The 24,474-nt window shown below is 35.2% G+C and overlaps 1 protein-coding gene and 1 long non-coding RNA gene across 3 annotated transcripts in view; one reads left to right on the top strand and one right to left on the bottom strand.

Moving 5' to 3' along the window:
- Positions 1-24,474, top strand: part of LOC148954404 (uncharacterized) — a 177,485-nt gene that overhangs the window by 57,465 nt on the left and 95,546 nt on the right. The gene's annotated exons all lie outside the window — the stretch shown is intronic.
- Positions 12,825-16,857, bottom strand: LOC148954405 (uncharacterized). The gene is made up of 2 exons (XM_089087079.1): positions 16,815-16,857; positions 12,825-15,051 (listed from the first exon to the last, which is right to left on the bottom strand). The coding sequence occupies exons 1-2, from the start codon at positions 16,855-16,857 to the stop codon at positions 14,444-14,446; spliced, it is 651 nt and encodes a 216-aa protein (XP_088943205.1). The 3' UTR covers positions 12,825-14,443.

Below are 24,474 nucleotides of genomic sequence, written 5' to 3'. Positions count from 1 at the left end.
GGAGTTGGCCCTTCCTCAACGCCTCGCTCTTTACGCTAAAGTTTTTTTTTAATATTATAAAAAATAAAACGGTGAAAAAGAGTCAAACTTTAGCGTAAAGAGCGAGGTATTGAGGAGGGGACAGCCCCTGTCATATACGGAATAATTACTGTTCGTTTTAAGTTTTAATCTCGCTCCTTACTTTCAGTTTTAAAAAACCTGTTTTCTATTTCATTTCTGAACATTTTCAACTAATGTAGGTTCGATTTAGGCTCACCGTACATGAAAAATTAAAACACGATTTGTTATGTGTAAAAAAAATACTATATGTAAACAATTGGCAAAGTTCACAACTTGCAGCCCTTTCCCTGGAGACTGTGGCGGGTAATTTTACACCTAAATACATATTTATTAGATTTTTCGACTATGCTATACAAAATGGCTATCTAAAAATATTAATTCGGTGTCCTTGGGAAAAAAGTGAACGTAGGAGGGAGCATAGCTGTCCTTCAATTTTTGGTCACTCTAAAAGGGCACTATAACTTTTTATTTCCGTTCAAATGAGCCCTCTCGTGATATTTTAGGAGCACAGGGTCGATACGATCCTCCATGGTAAGAAGAAAAAAAAAAACAAACACATCCGTGGTCTTTCTTCTGGCAGAAAAAAATACAGAATTCCACATTTTTACACATAGGAGCTTTAAATCTCTACGATAGGGTTATCTGATACGCAGAATCCGATGGTGTGATTTTCATTAAGATTCTACGACTTTTAGAGGGCGTTTCCCCCCTTTTTTGAAAATACGGCAAATATTCTCAGGCTCATAAGTTTTGATGGGTAACACTAAACTTGACGGAATTTATATATTTGAAATCAGCATAAAAATCCGAATTTTTTCATGTATCTATTGGTATCAAAATTGGTATCCGTTTTTAGAGTTTCGGTAACTATTGAGCCGGGTCGCTCCTTACTTACAGTTCGTTACCACAAACTGTGTGGTGAGATCAAACCATTTCGAATACAGTTTCCTAATTGCCATAAGATTCTTACGTCATTCGTAGTCAAGAATTTTATTTTTAAGTTGAACGGAACGCCTACACTATACAGGTTCAGTTGGATTTTGAAATTGATAGTCAACAGATTGTTGCGACAGCTGAAGTTTATAAAATTTTGTTTTCTTTTGCTATTTTATATACATTTTCCCAATATTTAATACACAATTATTGAACGTTTGATAGATTAAAGCAAATTCACTGTTTTTTCTGAAAATTTTTACCATCCCCCCCCTCTCTCTCCCAAAAAAAACTTCTATTGAGACAAAATTTAGCTATAGACTATGTACAAGGTCGAGGAATTGAAGATTGAAACGGAAGTGACCCCAAAAATGTATTTTATAAAAAATTGTATGTTATTGTCTATAGAGGGAAGGGGATAGGGGACTATCATTTTTAAATGATAGTACCTCAATTTTGTTTTAACTGAAAGCAGGGATGCCGAAAAGCTAATTATTTTTTCATTTAAAGCGGAGACGGAAGAAAAATATATCAAATTCTCTGGGAAAGACACAGGGCCCCTCATTTTTCAATGGAGATATAATTTATTCACAAAAAACAAAAAAAAAAACAATGAAGCCCACTAACCTGGGCTTGTATTGCAACTCGAAAAAAAACCTCTCATCCACTTACATCTTACATCAGTGCATTCGGGTTCCCATTGGCACTTGTTCATTGTCTTGGGTATTTTTGGATTTCTCATAGGCTACTGGCCTTATTTGGCTTTTGTGCGTCCTCCCTTTAAAACAGATTCCTTGGTTCTTATTGAATGCCATGGCGAATCTATTATCTATTATTTCAACTATTATGCAAGGGTTCTGAAACACCACAGCGATTTTGTATCTACCAGATTTCTACTTCTCTTGATGAATAACGAAGAAAACCAGCGTCCAGCCAGCGACTTGCGATGTTTTTAACTCATGAATAGACCCGAATCTGTTGTAAATTCAAGCTGGGATTTTAGAAAGACTGATGGAAACATTTATGTTTGCGCTCAACATTAAGCACGCGGGCGGCGCGCCGCTGATATCTCACCGGCAGTGGTGCGAAAAATCATCGGGGGCGCGCCACCGCTGCTATTTTTGCCCCCACAACCACCAGCCTTCCCTTATCGACGCGGCACCGGTGTCTATCGTTAGTACTGATCTATCTCCCGTTTTTTTTTTTTTCGACAGGCCTAGCAGGCTACCAGAAAATCATAGAGAGATGCTTAATGGCTCATTAAAAAGATATTTCTAAAATCTACGTGCTATTTATAAATACCGCCATCTGGAAGTGCCAAGTGGCACTAAAATGGTACTTTTTGTGCCATTTCTCAAAGGGTGACAGTAGCAGGCTACCAGAACATCGTAGACAGATCTTCTATAGCTTATATAAGAGATATTGCTCATATGTACGTCCTTCACATAAACTCTACTATCAGCAAGTCCCAAATGGCACTAAAAACGATACTTTTGATGCCGTGTCTCAAGTGGAAAGGCTGAGGCTATTGGGCTAGCAGAACTGACAAGAGCGATATCTAATGGCTCATTTGAAAGCTATTCCTAATATATGCGTGCTTTTTTTATTGTCAATTTTACCATTCGTAAGTGCGATATAGCACTGAAAACAATACTTTTGGTGCTATTTCATAAGTGGAAAAGCTCTGAAGTACAGAACAGGTACTATTGTAATAGTCATGTTCCAGAACCCTTAGCTGGAGGTTTACAAGAACCCCTCCCGTACACTCCCCGTTCCCGCCCCCTTAGTTAGTTTCATAAACCTTCTGCTCATCAGTAAGCTACTGAAATACTACCAGGCTACCACGCCATCGTACATAGATATTTAATGGCTCAATTAAAAGCAATGGCTTATATTTACTAGGTTCTACCATGATTTTAAAGATTTCAATTTTAATAAGTTTTTGGGGAGAATTTGCAATAAATCCTTTGTCATGGTTGAAGCGTTAGCTGCAACCTATTAAAGAGCGAACCACTGTCCATAGTAACTAAAAGTTGAAACTTATTAAAGCGGTCCTTTTTTTTCTTCTTCTTTTTTCCAGACCTAGCGGGCTACTAGAACATCATAGAGAGATGCTTAAGAGCTCATTCAAAATCTATTTTTCATAAGAACGTGGTTTATATAAATTCTGCAGTCTGAAAGTGCCATATATCACAAGTGCCATAAAAAGGCACTTTTTATGCCTTTTCTCAAGGGTTTGGGCTAGCGGGCTACCAGAACATCATAGATAGATTTTTGATAGCTCATGCAAAAAATATTGCTCACATCTACGTTCTTCCTATGAATTCCACCAAATTTAAGTTTCAAATGGCACTTAAAATGACACTTTTGGTGCCATGTCTCAAGTAGAAAAGCTGGAGCTAGTGGGCTACCAGAGCTTTCTGGAGTGACGTTTAATTGCTCATTTGAAAACTTTTGCTCATAAGCACGTTCTTCTTGTCAATTCTATCGTTCGTAAGTGAGATATAGCACTGAAAACAACAGTTTTTGTGCCACTTCTTAAGTGGAAAATTTTGGAAGCATAAAACGGTGTCATTGTAATAATTATGGTCCAAAACCCTTAATTGGAGAGTTGCAAGAACACCTCCCGCAAGTTCCTCCTCCGTGCCCCCTGAATAAGCTACGGAATCAAAGTCCTGCAAACACCAATATATGAAATTACGTTATTAGAGGTGTGGCTCTTTTAGTACAGTGCTTGACTTAAAATTAGATTATTATGCGTTCGTTTCCAACTTGTTTTTTGTTTTTTTTTCAATCGTGGTTTGTCCCTTCTTATTCTTACTTTTCAAATAATCCTCTATTTTTGCAAATTTTGTTCACACATTTTTTAAATCATATTCCGGGAAGGCTCATTTTAAACCTATTACTCATATCTACGTGCTTTTTATCTATTTTGCAATCCAAAAGTGCCATATAGGACTAAAAGCGAAGTTTTGGTACCACCTCTTAAGTGGAAGAGTTTGGAAGCATACAACGGTACCATTGCAATAATTATGGTCCAAAGCCCTTAACTGGAGGTTTATAAAATCCCTGACATATACTCCCCCTCCAGATCCTCTTAGTAAGTCTCGTAAATTACCTACTCATTTTAAAAGTAAAAGATTATTGCAAAAAAATAAAAATAAAAAATAAAACTAAAAACATTTCAACTGAAAATTTACCAAACATTAAGTTTGAATGATCAACAGTTTTGAATTGAACCTTCAAACTTCACTCTGAGATGAAGCCTGTGTGCTAGTGCTAGCGGCGGTAATTGAGAGAAAGAGATGTCCTTACCCCCTTATTTTTTGCTCCTGCCTAGGGGTTGTAAAACACCTTTTTTTGGTCATTTCATTGGAAAAAGTACTTTTTTCATTTACAAAATGGCGGAAACAACCGAAAGTGCACATTATGGGAATGTGCTATCAAGTCAAATTTATAAAGAGCGATTGAATACAAATATCAGCTTTTAAATGAGCCTTTAAACAGCTCTCTTTTATTCCAGTAGCCTTTTTAGTTTCTGCTAGTCAGTAGGTGATTTGTAAAGCCCTGTCTTCATTACGGCTTTTTCAGGCGAAGTCGGCCGAGTAAAAACAGCTTTTTGCTCATCGAAAACTAAACGTTCCTGAAAAGTATGTATTGTTCTGTGAAGTATTGATAATGCACTGTATGTTATAGACTGAAAGTTTTTCGTAGCTGTCAAAGTTGTTTGCAGTATTTTCTAGAGGCGTGTTATATACCCAAGATCGGGGAGGATTAGAAAAAATAATAAAAATAATTTTTAAGATGAAACTAAGGAGTGACAATAAAAATAAAAACAAACAAAAATTATTACGTATAAATAAAAAAGTTCATGACTGAGTATTTTCCAAAATGAATTTTAATCAAAAAAGAAAAAAGATTAATTTTAAAAAACAAATTTTTTACGAGGGACATACAGAGCGAAGTTGAAACTTAAAACGGAAAAAATTTATTCCTTCACAGCCTATCTAGTGTATATCAATAAAACTATTGCAAATAAACCAACTAATTATGTTTCCCTTTGCTTTCAGGATTATAAAAAACTAACACTTTACTGAAAGCTCAAAATAATATAGGAGTTTTGGTACAGTAAAAGCAAACCAATTTAGGACCTTTCTTACAGAATCAAAATATTATCAATCCCTTTTAAGATAAAGCAACAATCCATTTTAGGATTGTTGCTTTATTTTTTTTTACGTGTAATTTGGTATCACTTCTGCACAATAGCTCAGTTCAATGACTGGCTCTCGTTTGGAAAAGGACATGTCATGATTAGTTTGTACACAAGTTCGAAGTAAAGCCATCTTGATAGTATTAGGACTATAGACAAGCTTTAGAATTTGTATCATAGCTTGAAATTCACTGTTGCATAGAGAGAAATAATCGGATTTCAAGTAATACTAAAGCATTTTTCTTACAATTTAAGACTGTATATTACTCACTATTAGTATTATAGCTGGCGAGACCAAAATGCTACTTGATAAATCAATCCAATAATCTGTATGTTGTTTAATTACTTCGTGGTTTTTAAAAAAATATTTAGTTTTACGCTTATGTTTTTAAGCTAATTTTAATTGTATGTTGAAAGTTACTGATGTTGCAGATGGTGCAAGACTATAAAAATCTTTATAGATTCGTTTATTGCTATCAGGCTGCATACTCACTTTTGACTCCCAAATCAATATTCCTGTCTTTTATACTTGACTTTTGTGTTTTCAGCAAAGCGCTAGTGTTTTATAATCCTAAAGGCGTTGAGAAACATAATTAGTTGGTTTATGTGTACTAGTTTTATTGATATAAATTAGATAGGCTGTGAAGTAATAATTTTTGTCCGTTTTAAGTTTCAACTTCGCTCTTTACTTCCCTCGGAAAAACTTTGCATTTTTTAATTAATCGGAGGTATAGACCACATTCGCCACCCTTTGGTGTAAGTTCAAAACAAAATGGTTTGTGTGTATCAAAACCTGCATGGTGTGGCGATTTTAAGATTTGAAAAATTTTGATTGCATCTTTGTATTTATACTAAAATTTTGCTCAAACGAAAAAAGGAAAAATATTAATAGAAAAAAAGGTGACTAAGGAAAAATAAGTTCTTTAGAAATGCAAAAACAAATTCTTGAAACAAACACCTCATTAGATTATCATATGAAAACTGATTACTGAATCCTGATAAGGTATTAAAAATAACATGAAAAGCTGCCTAGAGACATAATAAAAACCAAAGTAAAATATCTATATATAATCATATAAAAATACAATTACATAAAATCAGCGAGAGTAAAACTTAACACAGCGATTGCGCAAAATTATAAAAGAATGAGAAAAATTTATCTGATTACTAGTCATACATGATTATTCTCAAGGCAATGGGCGTATCCATGATTTTTGTTGGGGGGGGGGGTAAATTTACAGAAAAAATTTAAGAAACACACACAAAAATAAAATTAACTTTTTTTAATTTTTTTGTATTCGGAAAAAATTCGGGGAGGGAGGAGGCTCAATCCCAATACCCCCTCCCACTGGATACGGCCTTGCTCAAGGCTATAAAAAGAAGAGCTACAAATTTTGTTGCTTCCTCCTAGTATTTTAAAGCATAAGGAATCACGTAGATTAATAAAAACAAAATTGCAAACTTTTAACATTTCCAAGGTCAAAATGGTATATAATTTTTGAATTTAAGTAAGCTGTAAGTCAAACAGTCATAAAATCAAATTAAAATATTTTTTGAGGTGAAACAAACTGGTATAGGATATTAATGAAACAAAAACAAAACAACAGAAATAATACCACTAATTCAGCGTAATACCAATAGAATTGCCCAGAATTCAGGGAGAAAAAAAAATTAAAGTAATGTTTACGCAAGAACTATGAGGAGATTGGAAGAAATGATTTGAAAACACTTCTTAAAACAGTAAAACGGTTCTATCAAAGTCATACAAGATTATCCTTGATACGAAAAACAAAAGGAAAACAAAAACAAATAAACGCAAAATTTTTGGCTAACATCTAATATTTTAAAACATGAGGAATCCCCCACATCAATCAAAAACCTCATAAATTGAGCTTTATTGGAGACAGTACTTTTGTGTGTTTACTAAAAATTTAGATATTGACTTTTGCTGTATCTTATATACGTACAAGACAAAAAACTAAGCAGTCAAATTTGCGTTTGGAAATATCAAACCGAGTCAAATCTGATGGTAATTGAAAACCGTATGAAATAAGCTTGAACAAATTAATTGTTGAGCCACCCCCTCCCCTTCTTCCACTAAATTAGTAGAAACATCGTTGTCATAGAAACTTAAAAACACCCACAATCGATTGGAAATTAAAGGGGTATTGTCCTTTTTAATAGTCAAAAATGATTGGAGGGCAACTAGCCGCCCCCACGCCCATCATTCCCCCAAACACATCCAATCAAAATTTTGAGATAGCCATTTTATAAAGATTGTTGCTAGGCTTACGCAAGTTAGATATAAGTGTATTTCTTGTATTTAGTGTTTTATTACGTTAAGGGTATATTTTTGGTGTTTAGTGCATGTTCCACTTCAAGGGTATAGTTGGGTATGTGCTGTTTTATGCGCTTGTTTCTGCCTTCTTTTCTATTCAAGGTAGTGGATCACCAAGGCTAAAAACCCACCGGACAAGTAGAGGCTAATTTGAGGTGCAACGGAACGAGTTCTCAATGTGTTTGACTTGGTAGATAACAAGCGGTTAAAGACAACATTTGAAAAGTTCAAAGTGGAAAACAAACAATGACAACCGGGTAGAGGACAGCCGCTCGTAGAGTTAGAACAACCTCCACCTTTCTATAATATACGGTGCGCTGGGAGAGTTTAACAATAACCTCCACATTACTGCCGTCGGAGAGTTCCAGTAACCTCCACTAGCCAACTATAGACGGCGAGCTTGGAAAGTGCAGCAGCCACTTCCAAATCAACGGTGCCAGCCGGTGCAAGTTGACTATAGCTCGGATTCTCTACGGCTTCAAGAGGACTGTTCACAAGTGTACTCTAGTATTGTATTTTGTCTATTCGTTTATTAAAGTAGTTTTAGCAACCTCTTGAGTAGATACGAATCCTGCCTACCACGCTACCCAAGGTCGTGTCCTCGTGGAGGCTTGATCAACCCCCATTGGGGACCAATAAGACGGTATCTCTTTAGAGAAATATACCACACTTCACATTGGTGGCAGCTACTCACGGTGTTGTTGACTATTTCTAAGAAAATCCTTTCCAATAATTTATTAAGCTGTCTTTATTTCCTAGCCTTAAATTTAAAACCATGCTAGCCGATTTGGGGGCCCACGTTAAAGACCTTGAAGCTAGGCTAGCAAATGCAGAGGCTTGTCTGTCATCGCAGAGAGTTAGTTCTGATATTTACCAACCAACTCCTCCTATGCCTGTTAATTATTATATAGAACAATGTCCACCAATTCCTATACTTTCGCATCCAGGCGATATTCATTCCTGGATCTTAACTCTAAAACAAATACAAAAGAGTCAGTCCAAGGGGGACGCCTCTATGGTGTCTCAGGCTATCTGTTACACCAGGGGGGAGATTCAGAGATTTCTGTATAATGTTGATCCGGACAGTATCAAAAATCTTTCTGACCTCGAAAGAACCCTTAAAATAGCCTTTTGCCCAGAAAAAAGTGTAGGACAAAAACTACAAGCATTAGTTAGAGAAAAACAGAAAGAGAACGAATTAGTCTCTCAATTTTATTCTAGAATAGCTGGTAATGAAAAGGATTATTGCAAGCCAGCCGACCAAAACGACGCCAGTAGTCTCATATCAAACATTTTTAAAAGTGTCTTAAAAACTAAAATCGTGAGCCAAGTAATGGAACAAGCATCACCAGATTTCTAGAATAACGAACTACTATAATTAGTTATTAGATTTAAAACAATATACTCAACATAATTTACTCCTAGTTCATTAGTAACTTCAGCAGTCATTGTTAAAAACATTAACAATGACATGTCACACAGATGAACTCACTATCTATCAAGATAATCTAGAATTAATTATTTGAGAAACAAGTTTAGTGGTAACGCTCGCATAAAATGTTGGAATTGCAGGGGTCCACATAGACAATCTGAATGTAAGGAACCTATAACGTGTATCCGCTGTGGTGAAATAGGGCACAAGTCAAAATTTTGCTTAGCCCCAGCGCCTATAAATCTACCACAAGCAAACCAAAAAAACTAAATAATTCGACTTTACCGGAGGCCGAGTCGAACCTTATGCGAAGTCCTCTAATAAATAATATTTCTTCTGTGAACCGTTCTGATTCACAAATTTGTTATTTGAGTATACCAGAATCAACCAACGGTGTTTCATCTCCAGTTACGTATTATGTAAAAGTGTGAGAATATTTTACAATCTTAGCATTGATCTACACCTGTTGTCAAAGGTCGATATCATATTGAAATTTATCATAAAGCCTTATTGGGAAGACACGAAATGATATTAAAACTTCAGACTAAGCTATAAAATCCTTGAGTGGAAATAGTTTGCCTGTTTTGGGGAAAATCAAAATTCTTGTTGCTACATCTGACGGAGTGAAAAAAAAAATTCATTGGGAATTTCTCGTTATTAGTGAACTTAAGTTTCCTCTAATAGTAGGCTATGATTTCTTAAATTGTTTAGACATTTCTCTTGGTACCCGTCAAAACCAAATCAGTTTAGGCTCCAATAGTCTATATCAAGAAAATTTTAGCGCATTTTTTGCCGAAAACACTGGTAACGCTTGTACAGGAAATGTATATGTAGCTAAACAGATAACCATTTCACCAAACTCTTTTAGAATAATCAAAGTGAAACCGCAATCTATTAACCAAAGTCCTGTAGCTCATGGGGATTGTCTGATGTTCACGCCTTCACCAGCGTGGCAAATCTGTATTTCAGGGTCAATCAGTGAAGTGTCTCATTCCTCATTTCCCTTAGTATTTTTTAACCCCACGCAAGATAAAGTAACCTTATTAAGAGGTAAATTAATTGGACATTTTGAGCTTCTCCCAGACGACTTAGCCTCAAGCTCTGGGTTAATTGCAGCCTGTGCTGAAAATGAATTTTCTCAAAGCAATAAAACTCAGGTAGATTTAAAAACTGAATGGCCTAGTGATGAATTTTTAGAACATGTCAATACCGGAGAATTAACCAGTAAAAATAGTGAAAAATTTAAAACTTTCAATTGTAAATTTAAAGATGTATTCGCTCGCACTGCTTATGATATTGGGGGTAATGACTTAGATGGATTTGTCGTTCCAATTGATGAAACAGTTCCAATTAAAAGCCAAAAACAATTTCCATTATCATTTTTAATGCTGGAAGTAATAATGAAACACTTCAAGGAAATACTTCGAGCTAAGATTATTGAAGTGGGTCGATCACTATTCAACTCGTCTGTTTTTATCATAGGCAAACCTAATAAAAAGGGTAAAATCTTCCCAAAACATCTTTGGAATAAAGAAAACAGTAGGTTCTCAATTGATCTTAGAGAAGTCAATAAAGGTATTAAAGATAGTCAATGGGAAATTCGCAGAATTGAAGAAGTTATAACTGATATGGCAGGAAAAAAACAATTTTCTACATTAGACATCAAACACTCTTTTTATTCGTGAAATTGATCCGAAGAAAGTCGCAAATTATTTTATTTTAATGTTAAATTTATGCAAGACCGATTTTTGAAAGAACCACGGTTAGATAATGGAACTAAGCTGCTCTTATTGTAAATTCTTGGAATAATTTTTCATAGTGTCACGAGTAAAACACCGGAATACAGAACCGTCTATAATATTTTGAGTTTATATGCAAATGATTTAAAAAGACATACGCACATCAAAACTTTTGAAGACCCTTTGAAACATTGAAAAATTGTTTTTGAAAGGTTACGTGAATTCAACCTTAAACTCAATTTATCAAAATGCTGTTTTTTTGCAAATTCAGTCAATCTGTTAGGATTCAAAGTCTCACCCGAAGGGATTTCTCCTCAGGAATAAAAGATTGAAGTGGTTGGGGCGAAAACACCACATAGGGACGTTTCGGACGTTCGTATTTTCCTAGGCATGGCTTCATTTTTACGAAGTTTTTAACTTAACTATGCAGAAATTTCATATCCTTTGGTTCACCTAACTCGCAAAAATGTCCCATTTGTTTTTGGACCCACCAAGATGGAGGCATATGAAAAAAAAATCCGAACATACAAATCCAAACATAATTCTTCTCCGTTTTACATCGAAATCAGAAGATTTTCATTTTTTCACAGATGCTAGCATGAAAGCAATTAGCGCTCTACATTGTGTAAAATGCAAAACCACAGATAGCTTTCAAATAGTTGCAAGCTATTCTAAAATTCTCAGCGGACCCTCGTCTAGTTATGACAATCATAGCTGAGAATTATTCGCACTATATTCCGTGATTAAACATGCTAAAAAAAACTTTCTATGGTCCACTCGTACACAGTGCTATACAGAGTGTCGAGCACTATCTTATTTAAAGAGTGCTAAAGATGTAAATAGCAAGTTATACCATATAGCTGTTTTAATAGACAGTGAGCAATTTACCTTTCATCACATTCCTGGATTTAAAAATCCTAGCAACTATTAGACCCGCCCTAGTTCTGGATTTTTTGAAAAATACAGAAACATTCAGATTGATGCATTGGAACAGGAATTTGAGTGCCTTCAGTGGGACTATGTTGATTTTAGTGGACTAGGAAAAAAGGACCTCAGACAAGCTCAAAAGCGCGATAAAAAAAATAAAAGCAGCGTACAAATTTTTGGAAACTGTACCCGGAAAACGATTTGATTTTTGGGAAATTGAGTCTCAGGAATCGGGCCCAAATTACGCAATTTGTACTAGTCGGTCGGACGTAAGGGGTAAGCCTATCATGAATATTATTCACGGACAAGTCATGACCAAGGATTATGTAATCCAAGAGGTAAGCATTGAGTCCCCTTTAAGGGGTGCACAAAAGGGTTGCATCCACCGAGATGCAGAAAAGGGTGGCAATCTAGTGCGCACCGGCTGAAAAAGCTTTGGCTCACAGGAAAATCATGATTCTGGTATAGAGTCTCCCAGGCTCGAAATTGAGGCAGATGACGCAAACATATTAACAAAATGGCTACTAGAATATTAACGGGTAATTCATAATGGGCTATTATATGCAGTCGATATTACTGGAGATAAGAGACGAGTAAATAAATATAAAATTTTGGTACCAAAAGAACTTATCTCTACAACCATTGCCTTAATGCATAACAAATTATTGTTAGGTGGCCATCAAGGGTATATAAAACGCTGAATGCAGTAGCGTGAGTGACACTATATCAATGATAGTTTCGTGTTCGTTAGATTTAATTTAAAAGATCAGGACGATTTCAACCTTTTGAAGTTTTAAGCATTCCCTATCCCACTAATGACACAAATTTATTTCATTCCCTCATACCAACTTCCCCATACTTTGGAATAGATCAAGAAGAAAAAATGTATTTTTTGCAAAATGAAAACTTCATCAACTCTTGTAATTTTAATGCAAAAAGGGTAATTTGCAAAGACAGAATCGTTATACGTCACAGCACGCTTCTTGACTGTTCCTTCGGTTGCTTCACAAATAACCAAGAAATCATTAAAAATGAATGCGATATTAATATACGAAAAGTTCATAATCCTCTTATAATCCCTGTTTGGAAAACTTACTTGTTAATTGTTACACCAATTTCAACCAAATTAAAAATTCTGTCATATGCCAAGCATTAAAGGAGCAACAACGATTATAAATTTTAGGATCCGTCCTTGTTCAACTAAAGGACGAATGTTCCCTTGCCCATGAAAAATTCTCCGTTCCAAAATTGTATGAAGGCAAAACAGAGGTCAACTTGACTAAATTCGCTCATAGTAAAATTCTTTTCAATGCTACAAAACTTAATTTTGATTTCGAATCATTAGACTTAAAAAAAATTCATAGCTTTCTCGAGAGAGAGATGTATTCTGAAAAAGGCATAAACAGCCTAAAATCTATTTTGAGCAAAACAAAATTACACAGAAAAATTGAATAAGCACAGTCCTTGAGTCTTGGGATCATGACTGGTGGCACGTTAATTTTCCTAATCCTTATCGGAATTTCCACGGTGATTCTCCTCAAATTAAGGAAATTATGGATTGATTATAGAGAAATGAAAAAAAATGGTTTTAGAATAGTTGAACAAGGGGACAATGAATAATAACAAATGTGAATAGGGAAGGAATAAAAATTAATTTAAAATGTATGAAAAAAAAGTAATAAAAATGTTTTTTTTTTCAAAAAAGGAGGGGGGGAGAAATGTAAAGATTGTTGCTAGGCTTACGCAAGTTAGATATAAGTGTATTTCTTGTATTTAGTGTTTTATTACGTTAAGGGTATATTTTTGGTATTTAGTGCATGTTCCACTTCAAGGGTATAGTTGGGTATGTGCTGTTTTATGCGCTTGTTTCTGCCTTCTTTTCTATTCAAGGTAGTGGATCACATGACTAAAAACCTGCCAGCCAATGAGAGGCTACTTTGGGGGTCATGGAACCAGAATTGTATGCTTGGGCCTTGGAAGATAAGAAGGGGGAAAAGACAACTTGTGAACAGTTCAGCTTTGAGAGCCAACAGTGACAAGTGGTTAGAGGAACACCGCTGGGAGAGTTCGAGCAACCTCCATCTTTCTATAATATACGGTACGCTGGGAGAGTTTAACAATAACCTCCACATCACTGCCGTCGGAGAGTTCCAGTAACCTCCACTAGCCAACTATAGACGGCGAGCTTGGAAAGTGCAGCAGCCACGTCCAAATCAACGGTGCCAGCCGGTGCAAGTTGACTATAGCTTGGATTCTCTACGTCTTCAAGAGGACTGTTCACAAGTGTACTCTAGTATTGTATTTTGTCTATTCGGTTATTAAAGTAGTCTTAGCAACATCTTGAGTAGATACGAATCCTGCCTACCACGCTACCCAAGGTCTTGTCCTCGTGGAGGCTTTATCACCCCCCACTGGGGACCAATAAGACGGTATTTTTTTAGAGAAATATACCATACTTCACAATTTTGTTCAGCGTAGTTGATTTCCAAATAGAAAATATATTTTTGAGGAGGATACTCCTCCAAAACCCTCAGGGCAAGGGTTGCTCATCTTGTTCCCCCAAGTCAAAATTTAAAATCTACTAGATTGATCTTTTTATAAAAAAGCTTTTTTAAGTTTAATTTTAATAAAAATCCTACAGATACGAACAGAATGGTAATTTTAAGTTTGAAATACCTTATTCACATAAATCAGGATCTACAACAAACAAACCTACCACCATATAAAGAATAAAATTTGGAATGAACAAAACACATACAAAGAATGAAATATGAAAGGGCAAGCGATAAGTGAAACCTTTCAAGCTACACCTTCAAGATACAATTACTAAAATAAAAATTTGCTATTCTAAAGTTTATTTTGCACATCCATTTATTAGAGTAAAAACACATTTCAGCTTTAACACCTTTCTCCTCTATCTCAACGGAATAAAATGGATTCGGGACTTTGAAAAAGCCAAAGTCGAGCATTCTGTCAAGTTGCTTATTCACAGAGACAAATTTACAAAAGTTAGTATGATCTTGCTTTGTCCATTTTTTAAGTTTCTTCATTCGTTCTTCAATATTCAGGTCTGCATAATAATTTCCACACCATATGTCGCGGGGCAATTCATGCCATGCCATATCCTCACAATTAGGTTTTTTACTACAGGTCCCGATGGACCCGTAGGTCCATCCATAACAATCGGTGTCTGTCAAAGGATCAGGGGGATTGATTTCTTTCAAATAACGATATGTCATATTCTTACAATAATATCCACGTGGACAAACGTCTTCTTCTCTCGTCATTCCATAGTAGTTCATAGTGGTTTCGTCATAGTAGGTTTCAATTTTCACATTCTTCATCTCTTCTTCTTCCTTTGTCATTCCACATTCAATTCTTTCTCCTATCTTCTGGCTTGAAATAGCCGAAACTATAAAAAAAATGCTGTTTTAGCGTTTTTTTTATTAACTATTAACAGCTTTTTTTTAACTATAAAAAAGGAACTATGAAATGGAATTATATATTTGTTGTTAAGGAAAATATTTTTTAGGAAAAACTGTCAAGTGAGAATATCAATAATGTTCTTTGTTCGGAAAGCCAGTTGCTACGTAACTTTAGTAACTTGTATATATTTTTATATACGCTAATAAATATATTTATATAGCATATAAAATGTATATGATAAATATAATTTATATATATAAAATATATACATTCAAATATATTACGTATGTATTTGTAGCTAGGGGAGAAATTGCAAAATTCTATTATATTTAATATATAAATCCTGGTGTAAACCCTTTATTGGACCTTCAAAAGCTAGGAAACTTCAAAAATCAAAATATTTTTTTTTAAATAAATCTTTTCTCCGCGGAGAAAGAGCGGCAATCCAATAAAAAGAGCGAATTAAACTCCATAGTAACTGAACGCTCAATACCATTTCTAAAATTAAAAAAAAAAAAACCTATCATGTTAGTAAACCAAAAATGTTTTCTGTTGGGAAAGTGTTTAAAAATTTTTTAACCTAAAATATTTGCATTTGCTTTTAAGGGAAAAATAAAATTTAAAGAAAATAGTAAAAATTTAGTTGTATTCTAAGAGGTCAATAAAATTACAATAAGTAAAATTAATTCTAGATAAATAAAAATTAATGGTAAAATATACTGTTATTTTAAATTTATTTGTGGGATTCGATCCGTTTTCCCGTAAGGAAATCAATGGTATGATAAAAAAAACGAATGCATCCTGTTTGGTTTTTTAATCTTATCAAACTCCAAGTGAGATACTTTTATTTATAAAGTAACAAAGAAAAGCGATATATTGCAATAAGATAGAATCAAAGAAAAATTAAAGAAGAAACAGAAAATCCAAATAATTCATTTATCATAAACGTTTCAAATCTAAATCATTAATAAGGGTTTTGAGCTAAAAAATGGTTACACCTTTCGCCACACCCTTCCTATTTACTTTCCCTAGATTTCTCCAGGTAGGCTACCTATTTAGAGCTGGGTCGACTCTGGCTGAGCTTTCAGAGTCACGCCACCGACCCCCGTTCAAACCAATTAACCGGTGACACCAGGAATCGAATTCCTGTCCTCACGGACAAAGAGTCTCAAGTCTAGCACTTATATTTAAAACTGATATTTTTAATCAATGTAACTCCCAAGACCCAGGTCTCGGGGGGAGGGAGGGGGGTCTGTCAATCCTGGATAAATAGTTGCTTGACTTTTAAACTATTTTGAACAAAATGGCATTATCAAATTTTGGTTGGATGCATTTGAAAAAAAAGGGCGTAGAAGGGGAGTGAGCTGGATGCCCTTTGATCATTTTACATCCCATAAAGCTTAGGTTAAAGGGCACTAGATATTTTGATTTCTAATGAAATGAGCCCCTCCGTAGTTTGATGAAACCCTTTGTCACAAAGTGCCTCTGGTAAAAACAACATAATACATAATACATATGATGAAACCCTTTGTCACAAAGTGCCTCTGGTAAAAACAACATAATACATTGAAAACTATAGCCCCCCATAGGCAACACCATAGTATTGCCTATTTATGTTATCCCCCATATCATGAAACTACGCATTGTTTTGTGCTGCTCGCCTTTGAGGGTGCAACCCCAAAGATAAAATGATTTTCAGAAGAAAAAAAAACATAGGTGAATTTTAGCGATAATAGTCAAGAAACTTACTCAAAATAACAGCAGCTTTACAATAAGAAGAAACTGTCTTCATTGTGACTGTAAGTTAACTGTGCAATTTTTTCTGATTTTCTCGCTTTATATACCACAGAATATTAAGTAATTTATTCCAAGTCATGCATACTAAATTAGTCATACCTCAATTTCCTAGAAGTTTTCTAATGTACGTGCTTCAGATTTCTTTTTTTAAAAACTTATTTTTTGCTTCACTGGTTTTAGAAATAATAGAAAATTACCATAAACAGGAAATTTAACAAATTAAAGAACAAAATGAAATAATTTTGCACAGATACAAGTCAATAGCAACAGAATTAGTCTATTATGACCTATTGTTTAAGTTATAAACTTTTAGCCTTTCAGCACAAGTAATTAAGGAAGTATAGTAAAATGTACCAGAAAAAGGAACTATGGATACATTATTAGAAAAGTGGGACACCAAGCTACCTGGATTTCAGGGAGAGAGGACAGTGGCCTCTTCCCCCAGATTGCTTCCCTAATGAGTTTTGAAAAATCCTTCTTTTGCATTTGATTGAAAATACCAGCTCTTGATATTTTCACTGACAAAATCGATAAAACAAAAAATTACCCTTCCCCCATCTTAGATTTTAATAAATACAATTTCACTCTATCCCATCTACATTCTCGTAAATAAAAACGCTCTCAAAAAATTGTCCTTTCTGAATATAAATTAAATAAAAAAAACAAGTTTTTTTTTAATTGAAAGTAATGAGCGACATTAAAACTTAAAACGAGGAGAAACTATTCCGTATATGAAAAGGGCTGTCCCCTCCTCAACGTCTCGCTCTTTGTGCTAAAGTTTTTTATTGTTTAAAAAAAATACGATGGTTCGTGCAACTGAACCATCTTGCAACTGAACCCAATTGAACTGAGTCCTCGTGCAACTCAACCCCCGGGCAACTCAACCCCATTTAACTGAACGCTCGTGTAACTGAACCCCCATGCAACTGAACCACCATGCAACTGAACCACCATGCAACTGAACCACCATGCAACTGAACCACCATGCAACTGAACAACCGTGCAACTGAACCACCATGCAACTCAACCACCGTGCAACTGAGCCCTCGTATAACTTAACTCTCGTGCAACTCAACCACTGTACTTACATTGGATAAAACACAAGTTAGAATCTTTACATGTTCAACCTTGTTGGAATCAAAGAATGGTGAAACTAAAGTCGGCTCGTAGCTAAGAGTGATCTGAGGGAGAACTGGGAATACAAACTATTCTGAAAACCAATATCTGGAAAATACAAACGTCAAACTAGTACTTGAAAGTTCTATGAAACCTGGCTTGTTGGTTCAAATCTAAAAATGATCGGTTGAGAACAGTAATGGCAAGTTTGTGTGAAGGGAAGTTTCGGTATATAGCCTAAAAATTATTTGATTTATGTGTAATTCTGTCTGTGTTTCTTTTTTAAATTAAAGTTAGAATATGTTCTTATTTGCTTTTGTATTATTGCTTAGAATGGTTTTATTTTATTTTTTTGGGGCGGTGGGGATCTGATGTCGAAAAACGAAAAATGGAAATGGTGTGAATACAAATATACTTATGACCTACAACTATTTTCTTATTCAAGGCATCGTAAAACGTTGTGAAGGTCAAAATTTATAGAAAAAAAATTCAAGGTAACGTGTTTTTTGCGTGAAATTATTATAGCCCTGAGAAGTTACTCAAATAGTTCATGTAGGTATCGTATTGAAACTTGGAAAACACTGATTTAATGTACAATTCTGGGATTAGTGGCACGCCTGTGCTTCCAGAGAGGACACAATTTCAAAATCTTATATTTTCTTGTGCTACAGTGGCGTAATTTCTTCAAAATCCTGGGGGGGGGGGAAGACAACTGACCCGTTTCAGCGGATGCTTGAATTATGCAAGCTTGTCTTAGTTTTGACAAGATTTTTGAAGAAAATACATTTCAGCGGGGGGAGGGGGGCCGAGGTCTGGGAGGGACAGTTCCCCCCTCCCCTGTTCCTGGCAAATTACGCCCCTGGTTTGCTATAAAAACAATGATGAAACCCCACTCACATTTTTAATAATTATGATCAGATTTTCTTATAAATTTTTCTGATAGACGAAGCTAATTGTGTCTATGTTATCGTATTCAACTGTTTAAGAATACATGCTTATACAGAAGGAATATGATGAAATCGTTCCTCTAGCATGCTGTCAATGATCTCTCCCCCAAGAGATAAATCAAGTCAACAGACAAGAAATTTTCTGTTTGAGTATTGTTGCATATTTACGCCAAATCTGGAATTAGGTATGGTCTACTTTGTAGCGAGTCAGGAATTAGGTCGAATCGTACAGCTGACTTTCTCAGTGGTTAAAAACTCGGGTTGGGTTTCACCCTATCATTGAATTTCCCCACCTTGGATTTAGCAAGGTTTAAATTCTGATACCCCCTCGTGATATTTAAATTGTGTCACCCAAGATTTTACGCGTATTTACCTAAAGGAAGCTTAAAAGGCCATTAACTTGATAATAATTAAAAAAAAAACTTTTTCAAAAAAAAGTAAAGAACTCCATTTAACCAAAAAAGAACAAAAATAGAACTTCACCACAGATTTTAGCCCATTTTCAGTGAGGATACGCGCAGGAAAGAGGAGGGACACGCTAAATTCTTCAAAAAAAGTTATCAAACAGTTCGTGGTAACGAACTGTAAGTAAGGAGCGACCCGGCTCAATGGTAACCGAAACTCTAGAAAACGGGTTTTTGATACCAATAGATATATCAAAAGAATCAGATTTCAATGCTGATTTCAAATATATAACTTTCATCAAGTTTAGAGCTACCCATCAAAAGTTACGCGCCTGAGAAAATTTGGCTGATTTTCAAAAAAAGGGGAAAGACCCCTAAAAGTTATAGAACCTTAATGAAATTCACACCATCATATTCAGCATATTAGAGAACCCTACTGTAGAGGCTTCAAGCTCCTATCTACAAAAATGTGGAATTTTGCATTTTTTGCCAGAAGAAAGATCACGGGTGCGTGTTTATTTGTTTGTTTTTTTTTTTTTTGTTTTTTTTTCCCAGGGGTAATCGTATTGACCCAGTGGTCCTAGAATATCTTAGGAGGGCTCATTGGAACGGAAATTAAAGTTAATATTGCCCTTATTAATTGACCAAAAAAAATTGAGGGCAACTAGGCCCCCTCCCACGCTCATTTTTTTCCCAAAGTCACCCGATCAAAATTTTGAGATAGCCATTTTGTTCAGCATGGTCGAAAATATGATAAAAATGTCTTTTAGGATGACTTGATCCCCCAAAGTCCCCAGGGGGAGGGCTGAAAGTTATGAACTTTACTCAATGTTAACATATATTATTGGTTATTGGGAAGTATACAGACTTTTTCAGAGGAGATTTTTTCTGGTAGGTGGGGGAAGGAGAGGGGCGGGGGCAATAGGGACGGAACTGTCCATGCCGGACGTGTTCCTGGGGGAAGGGACATTGCTACGACGGGGGCGCCGGATTTCCCAGCATTATTAAAGAAAAAGATCAGGAATTAAATAAAAAAAAAAACAAGTTTTTCCACTGATCAACTGATTGTGATTAAGAGGTCATTTTTAAAGAACTGGAAAAAAAATTCGAACTATAGTTTAAAGAGCAGGGTATTGACTAGGGGGCGAACCCCCTAAAATACGTGTTAAAAATTTATGAATATAGAAGTTCGTTACGTAAGTTAATTCTAAGTTACGTATATTTATTACTAATAAAAACGTTCGTAAATAAGATTAAAGAAGTTTCGAGAAAGCCATTTAACCAAATATAATGTGCAAATTTTGTTTTAATTATTCATGTACGGTGAGCCAAAATCAAAACCTGCATTAATTCAAAAACGTTCAAAAATTAAATAAAAAAAACAAGTTTTTTTAACTGAAAGTAAGGAACGACGTTAAAACTTAAAACGAACAGAAATTATTCCGTATATGAAGGGGGATGTCCCCTCCTCAATGCCTCGCGCTTTACGCTAAAGCTTGACTATCTCACAACTCTATTTTTTTAACAATAAAAACTTTAGCGTAAAGAGCAAGGCCTTGAGGAGGGGACAGCCCCTTTCATATATGGACTAATTTCTGTTCGTTTTAAGTTTTAACGTCGTTCCTTACTTTCAGTTAAAAAAACCTGTTTTTTTTATTTAATTCACGTAAAGAATCCATCCCTTAGTGGTTGAAGCTCTGCCAGTAATATCTTAATGAACCCAAGGTAAGGGAGAGAGCTTTTTCTGTCTATTCTCTGGAATATTACTTAAGGTATACATTCCCACTGAAAGAGGTGATTTTGCGAAAAGTCTGCAGCTATAACTTGCCCGAAAGTATAAGATATTTATATTGTTTGATTCATTAGCCTCAGATCTGTCCATTCGCGGGGCTAGAATTATGATGTTGCTAAGTCTTTTTCCTGGAGAATTATCTTAACATGCTTAAAAAATAGAAAATATTTTTCAGCAATTTTCAGCCTATATTCAACTTGCTTTCGACCTAAAATATAATGTAAATTAAATTTCAAAAGTTTATTTTGGTAGATCGATTAAGTTGAATTTCATTTATGGATGATAGCAGAATTGGTGACTGTTGTTTATACATTCGAACAGCAGGAGAGTAGAAAAAATAACAGACCAAAAATTGAACAGCGAACATTAACCTTAAAATGTCTAATTTGCTTACTATATACCTTACTATGAATAATATAAATAGTAAAATATCGACGTAAATATGAAGTGAATATTATGGATAGGGTGAATAACAAATATAAATCATTAAAAGATATAAATATAACCAATTTGATGTCAAAAGCGTGGGAGAAATTCCTTTGAAAAAAGTTCGTCATAGAAAAGCAGTGTGGTCTTAGAAAAAGGTTCATAGGTAGGCAGTGTGTGGTCTCAGAAAAAAAGAAAACAAACTATTGTAAGCTATTTACGTTGGAAAAAAAGTTGTTTGCTTCTTAGATCTCTTTTTGACAAAATTATTATGCTTGTGTAATGGAGAGATTTCAAGCAGGGCCGTTCCCAGGGTTGGTGGCGCCCGGGGCAAAATCAATTACGGCGTCCCCCTCTCGAATTAAACATAAATAAAAAAAGGCTCAGAAACCCCATCCACGGCATCCTCCCAACATCCCTCCAACCACGGAGCCTGGGGCAGCTTGTCCCGGTCACCCTGGTTGCAAGAAAGTGTAATTGGGGAGGGGGGGGGGAGTTAAAGTTAAAAGGAAAATAGATAAAAAAAATCAAAGTAGATAATATTGTGTTAGAAACTTTCACTTATTTTTGCTTAACCATAAAAAGCTTTTGCGATTAATTACAATAAGATCTTGTCCGAACTGATATGGCTGTTAAAAGTGTTCCCACATCTCCAGAATATTCCTTTTAGTCCCAGTATAAGATTCGGAAATAAATAGAGACCAGCTTTCCGGCCAGGACTAGCAAAAGTTTGGCAACTTTCACTGTGTCCCGTTTGAGAGCATTTTTGCATCACTTGGTCATATTGTCAGAATGTCATATTTAATCTTACTTTTTAACTAAGGGAAAAAGGGATGAGGTAAACTATTCATCTAAGAAAAGAGGAAGAAACATACATATCTGCAATCTCACTTAATATAATAATTGACGTCTTGACTAAACCAGTTTTCTTTTCTGAGTGTCCATGCTAAATATTGAAAAGAAGGGCTGCATTTTTTTTTTTTTTTTTTTTTTTTTTTTTTATAGAAAAATAATGTCCGTACGCAAACGCTTTTGAAACACAGGAATTATGTCTCTCCAGCCCTTTAACTATTCAAATTTTAGCGTTACAACGTTAGTGTTTACCAATAGCTTTACGTTACGTTTTCCGACGTCGGAAAGGTCTATCCTATTCTTAATTAGTTTATATTTGAATACAAGCGATAGCTCTGATGAGTCTATATCTGACAATAGCTCCGTTCGTTTTCGTCGTTCTATGGAAATCAAATCCTCGGTTTTATAATTAAGCCGTTCGTTTTCGCCGTTCTATGAAATGTTTCGCTTATAAGCCGTTCTTTGAAATGCCGTTCTTCGTTCTTAGTACCGTTGTTCTTAGAACGACGAACTGAGCCTCATACTCCGTTCAACAACTTTAGTTTTACTTTTGGGCGCCAAGTTTTAACATAAAAAAAAAACATGACAGAAAACAAGTTTATTGATTTTTAATTTTGTAGATTTTGTTGATGGGGTCTTTCATCTAAAAAATGGTAGTGATTTGTTTTTTATATATGTGGCACAGTTTTGAAATCTTCAGAAAGTTCTGGAAGCATTTTTGGGATAAATTGCTTTCCAAACTTTCAAAAATTCCTTAGGGGTCACTTGGAAAAATCATGGGAGGAATTTCTAGATGTCTTAGATTACAACTAATACTAAGAAACTCCAGCTAACCCCAGGTTTCAATACCCTTAGTAATATTTTCAATTGTTCAAACGTCTTAAGCTAAAGATTTAGAAAGGACATTTGGCTGATTAAGTGTTAGGCCAAGTGCCACAACTATGAGTATTGTCCATATTATGGAGTAAAAATATTTTCTTAACATGTGTTTCTATGTGGAGTCCACTATTTAGGATTGCACCCCCATTTCAACTAATCTAATGTCTATGCCCATTCATAAGCATTCAAAAGCAAGAATGCCCATTTGCACTCTATAGAACGGTGCAACAGTGACTCAACAGTCACTTTCCTCTAGTAACTCTATTGCTTGTTTTGCTACATTCACTAGTATATTTTCCATTTTTGTTGTGCTGGTTGATTGAAATTTTATCTGTGACTTTGAAATTTTATCTGGCTAAGGAAAGCTCTTATAAGCCGTTTTTTCAGTTAAAACGAAGTTCTTAGAACGGTGAAATAAAACGCAATTTAAGAGTAAAACCGAGAAAATCTTTTTAGTACTAAGAACGACGAACGGTGAAAACGAACGCAGCTAATGAGAACAATGGTCTATCTGACTTATCATTTGCTGAAAGTCAGGTTACCTATTTGACGCTACTGACGTCTCCACAAGAAGTATATACAACGCACTTCATCAGCCTAAACAAAGGGACTATGGGATGTATCAAACAGTTCGTGGTAACGAACTGTAAGTAAGGAGCGACCCGGCTCAATGGTAACCGAAACTCTAAAAAACGGGAGTTTGATACCAATAGATACATCAAAAGGATCAGATTTTAATTCTGATTTCAAATATATAAGTTTCATTAAGTTTAATCTTACCCATCAAAAGTTACGTGCCTGAGAAAATTTGGCTGATTTTCGAAAAAAGGGTGAAAGACCCCCTAAAAGTTATAGAACCTTAATGAAATTCACACCATCATATTCTGCGTATCAGAGAACCCTACTGTAGAGGTTTTAAGCTCCTATCTACAAAAATGTGGAATTTTCCATTTTTTGCCAGAAGAAAGATCACGGATGCGGGTGTGTGTGTTAGTTTGTTTTTTTTTGGGTTTTTTACCCAGAGGGGAGAGTATCGACCCAGTGGTCCGAGAATATCGTAGGAGGGCTCATTGGAATGGAAATTAAAATTTATAGTGCCCTTTTTAAATGACCAAAAAAAAATGTAGGGCAACTAGGCCCCCTCCCACGCTTATTGTTTTCCCAAAGTCACCCGATCAAAATTTTGAGATAGCCAT

Source organism: Artemia sp. Qi Xiang Cuo, chromosome 3 (genome assembly GCF_049724085.1).
Source record: "Artemia sp. Qi Xiang Cuo chromosome 3, ASM4972408v1, whole genome shotgun sequence".
Lineage (NCBI taxonomy): Eukaryota > Metazoa > Arthropoda > Branchiopoda > Anostraca > Artemiidae > Artemia > Artemia sp. Qi Xiang Cuo.
This window is presented reverse-complemented; position numbering and strand designations above follow the sequence as displayed.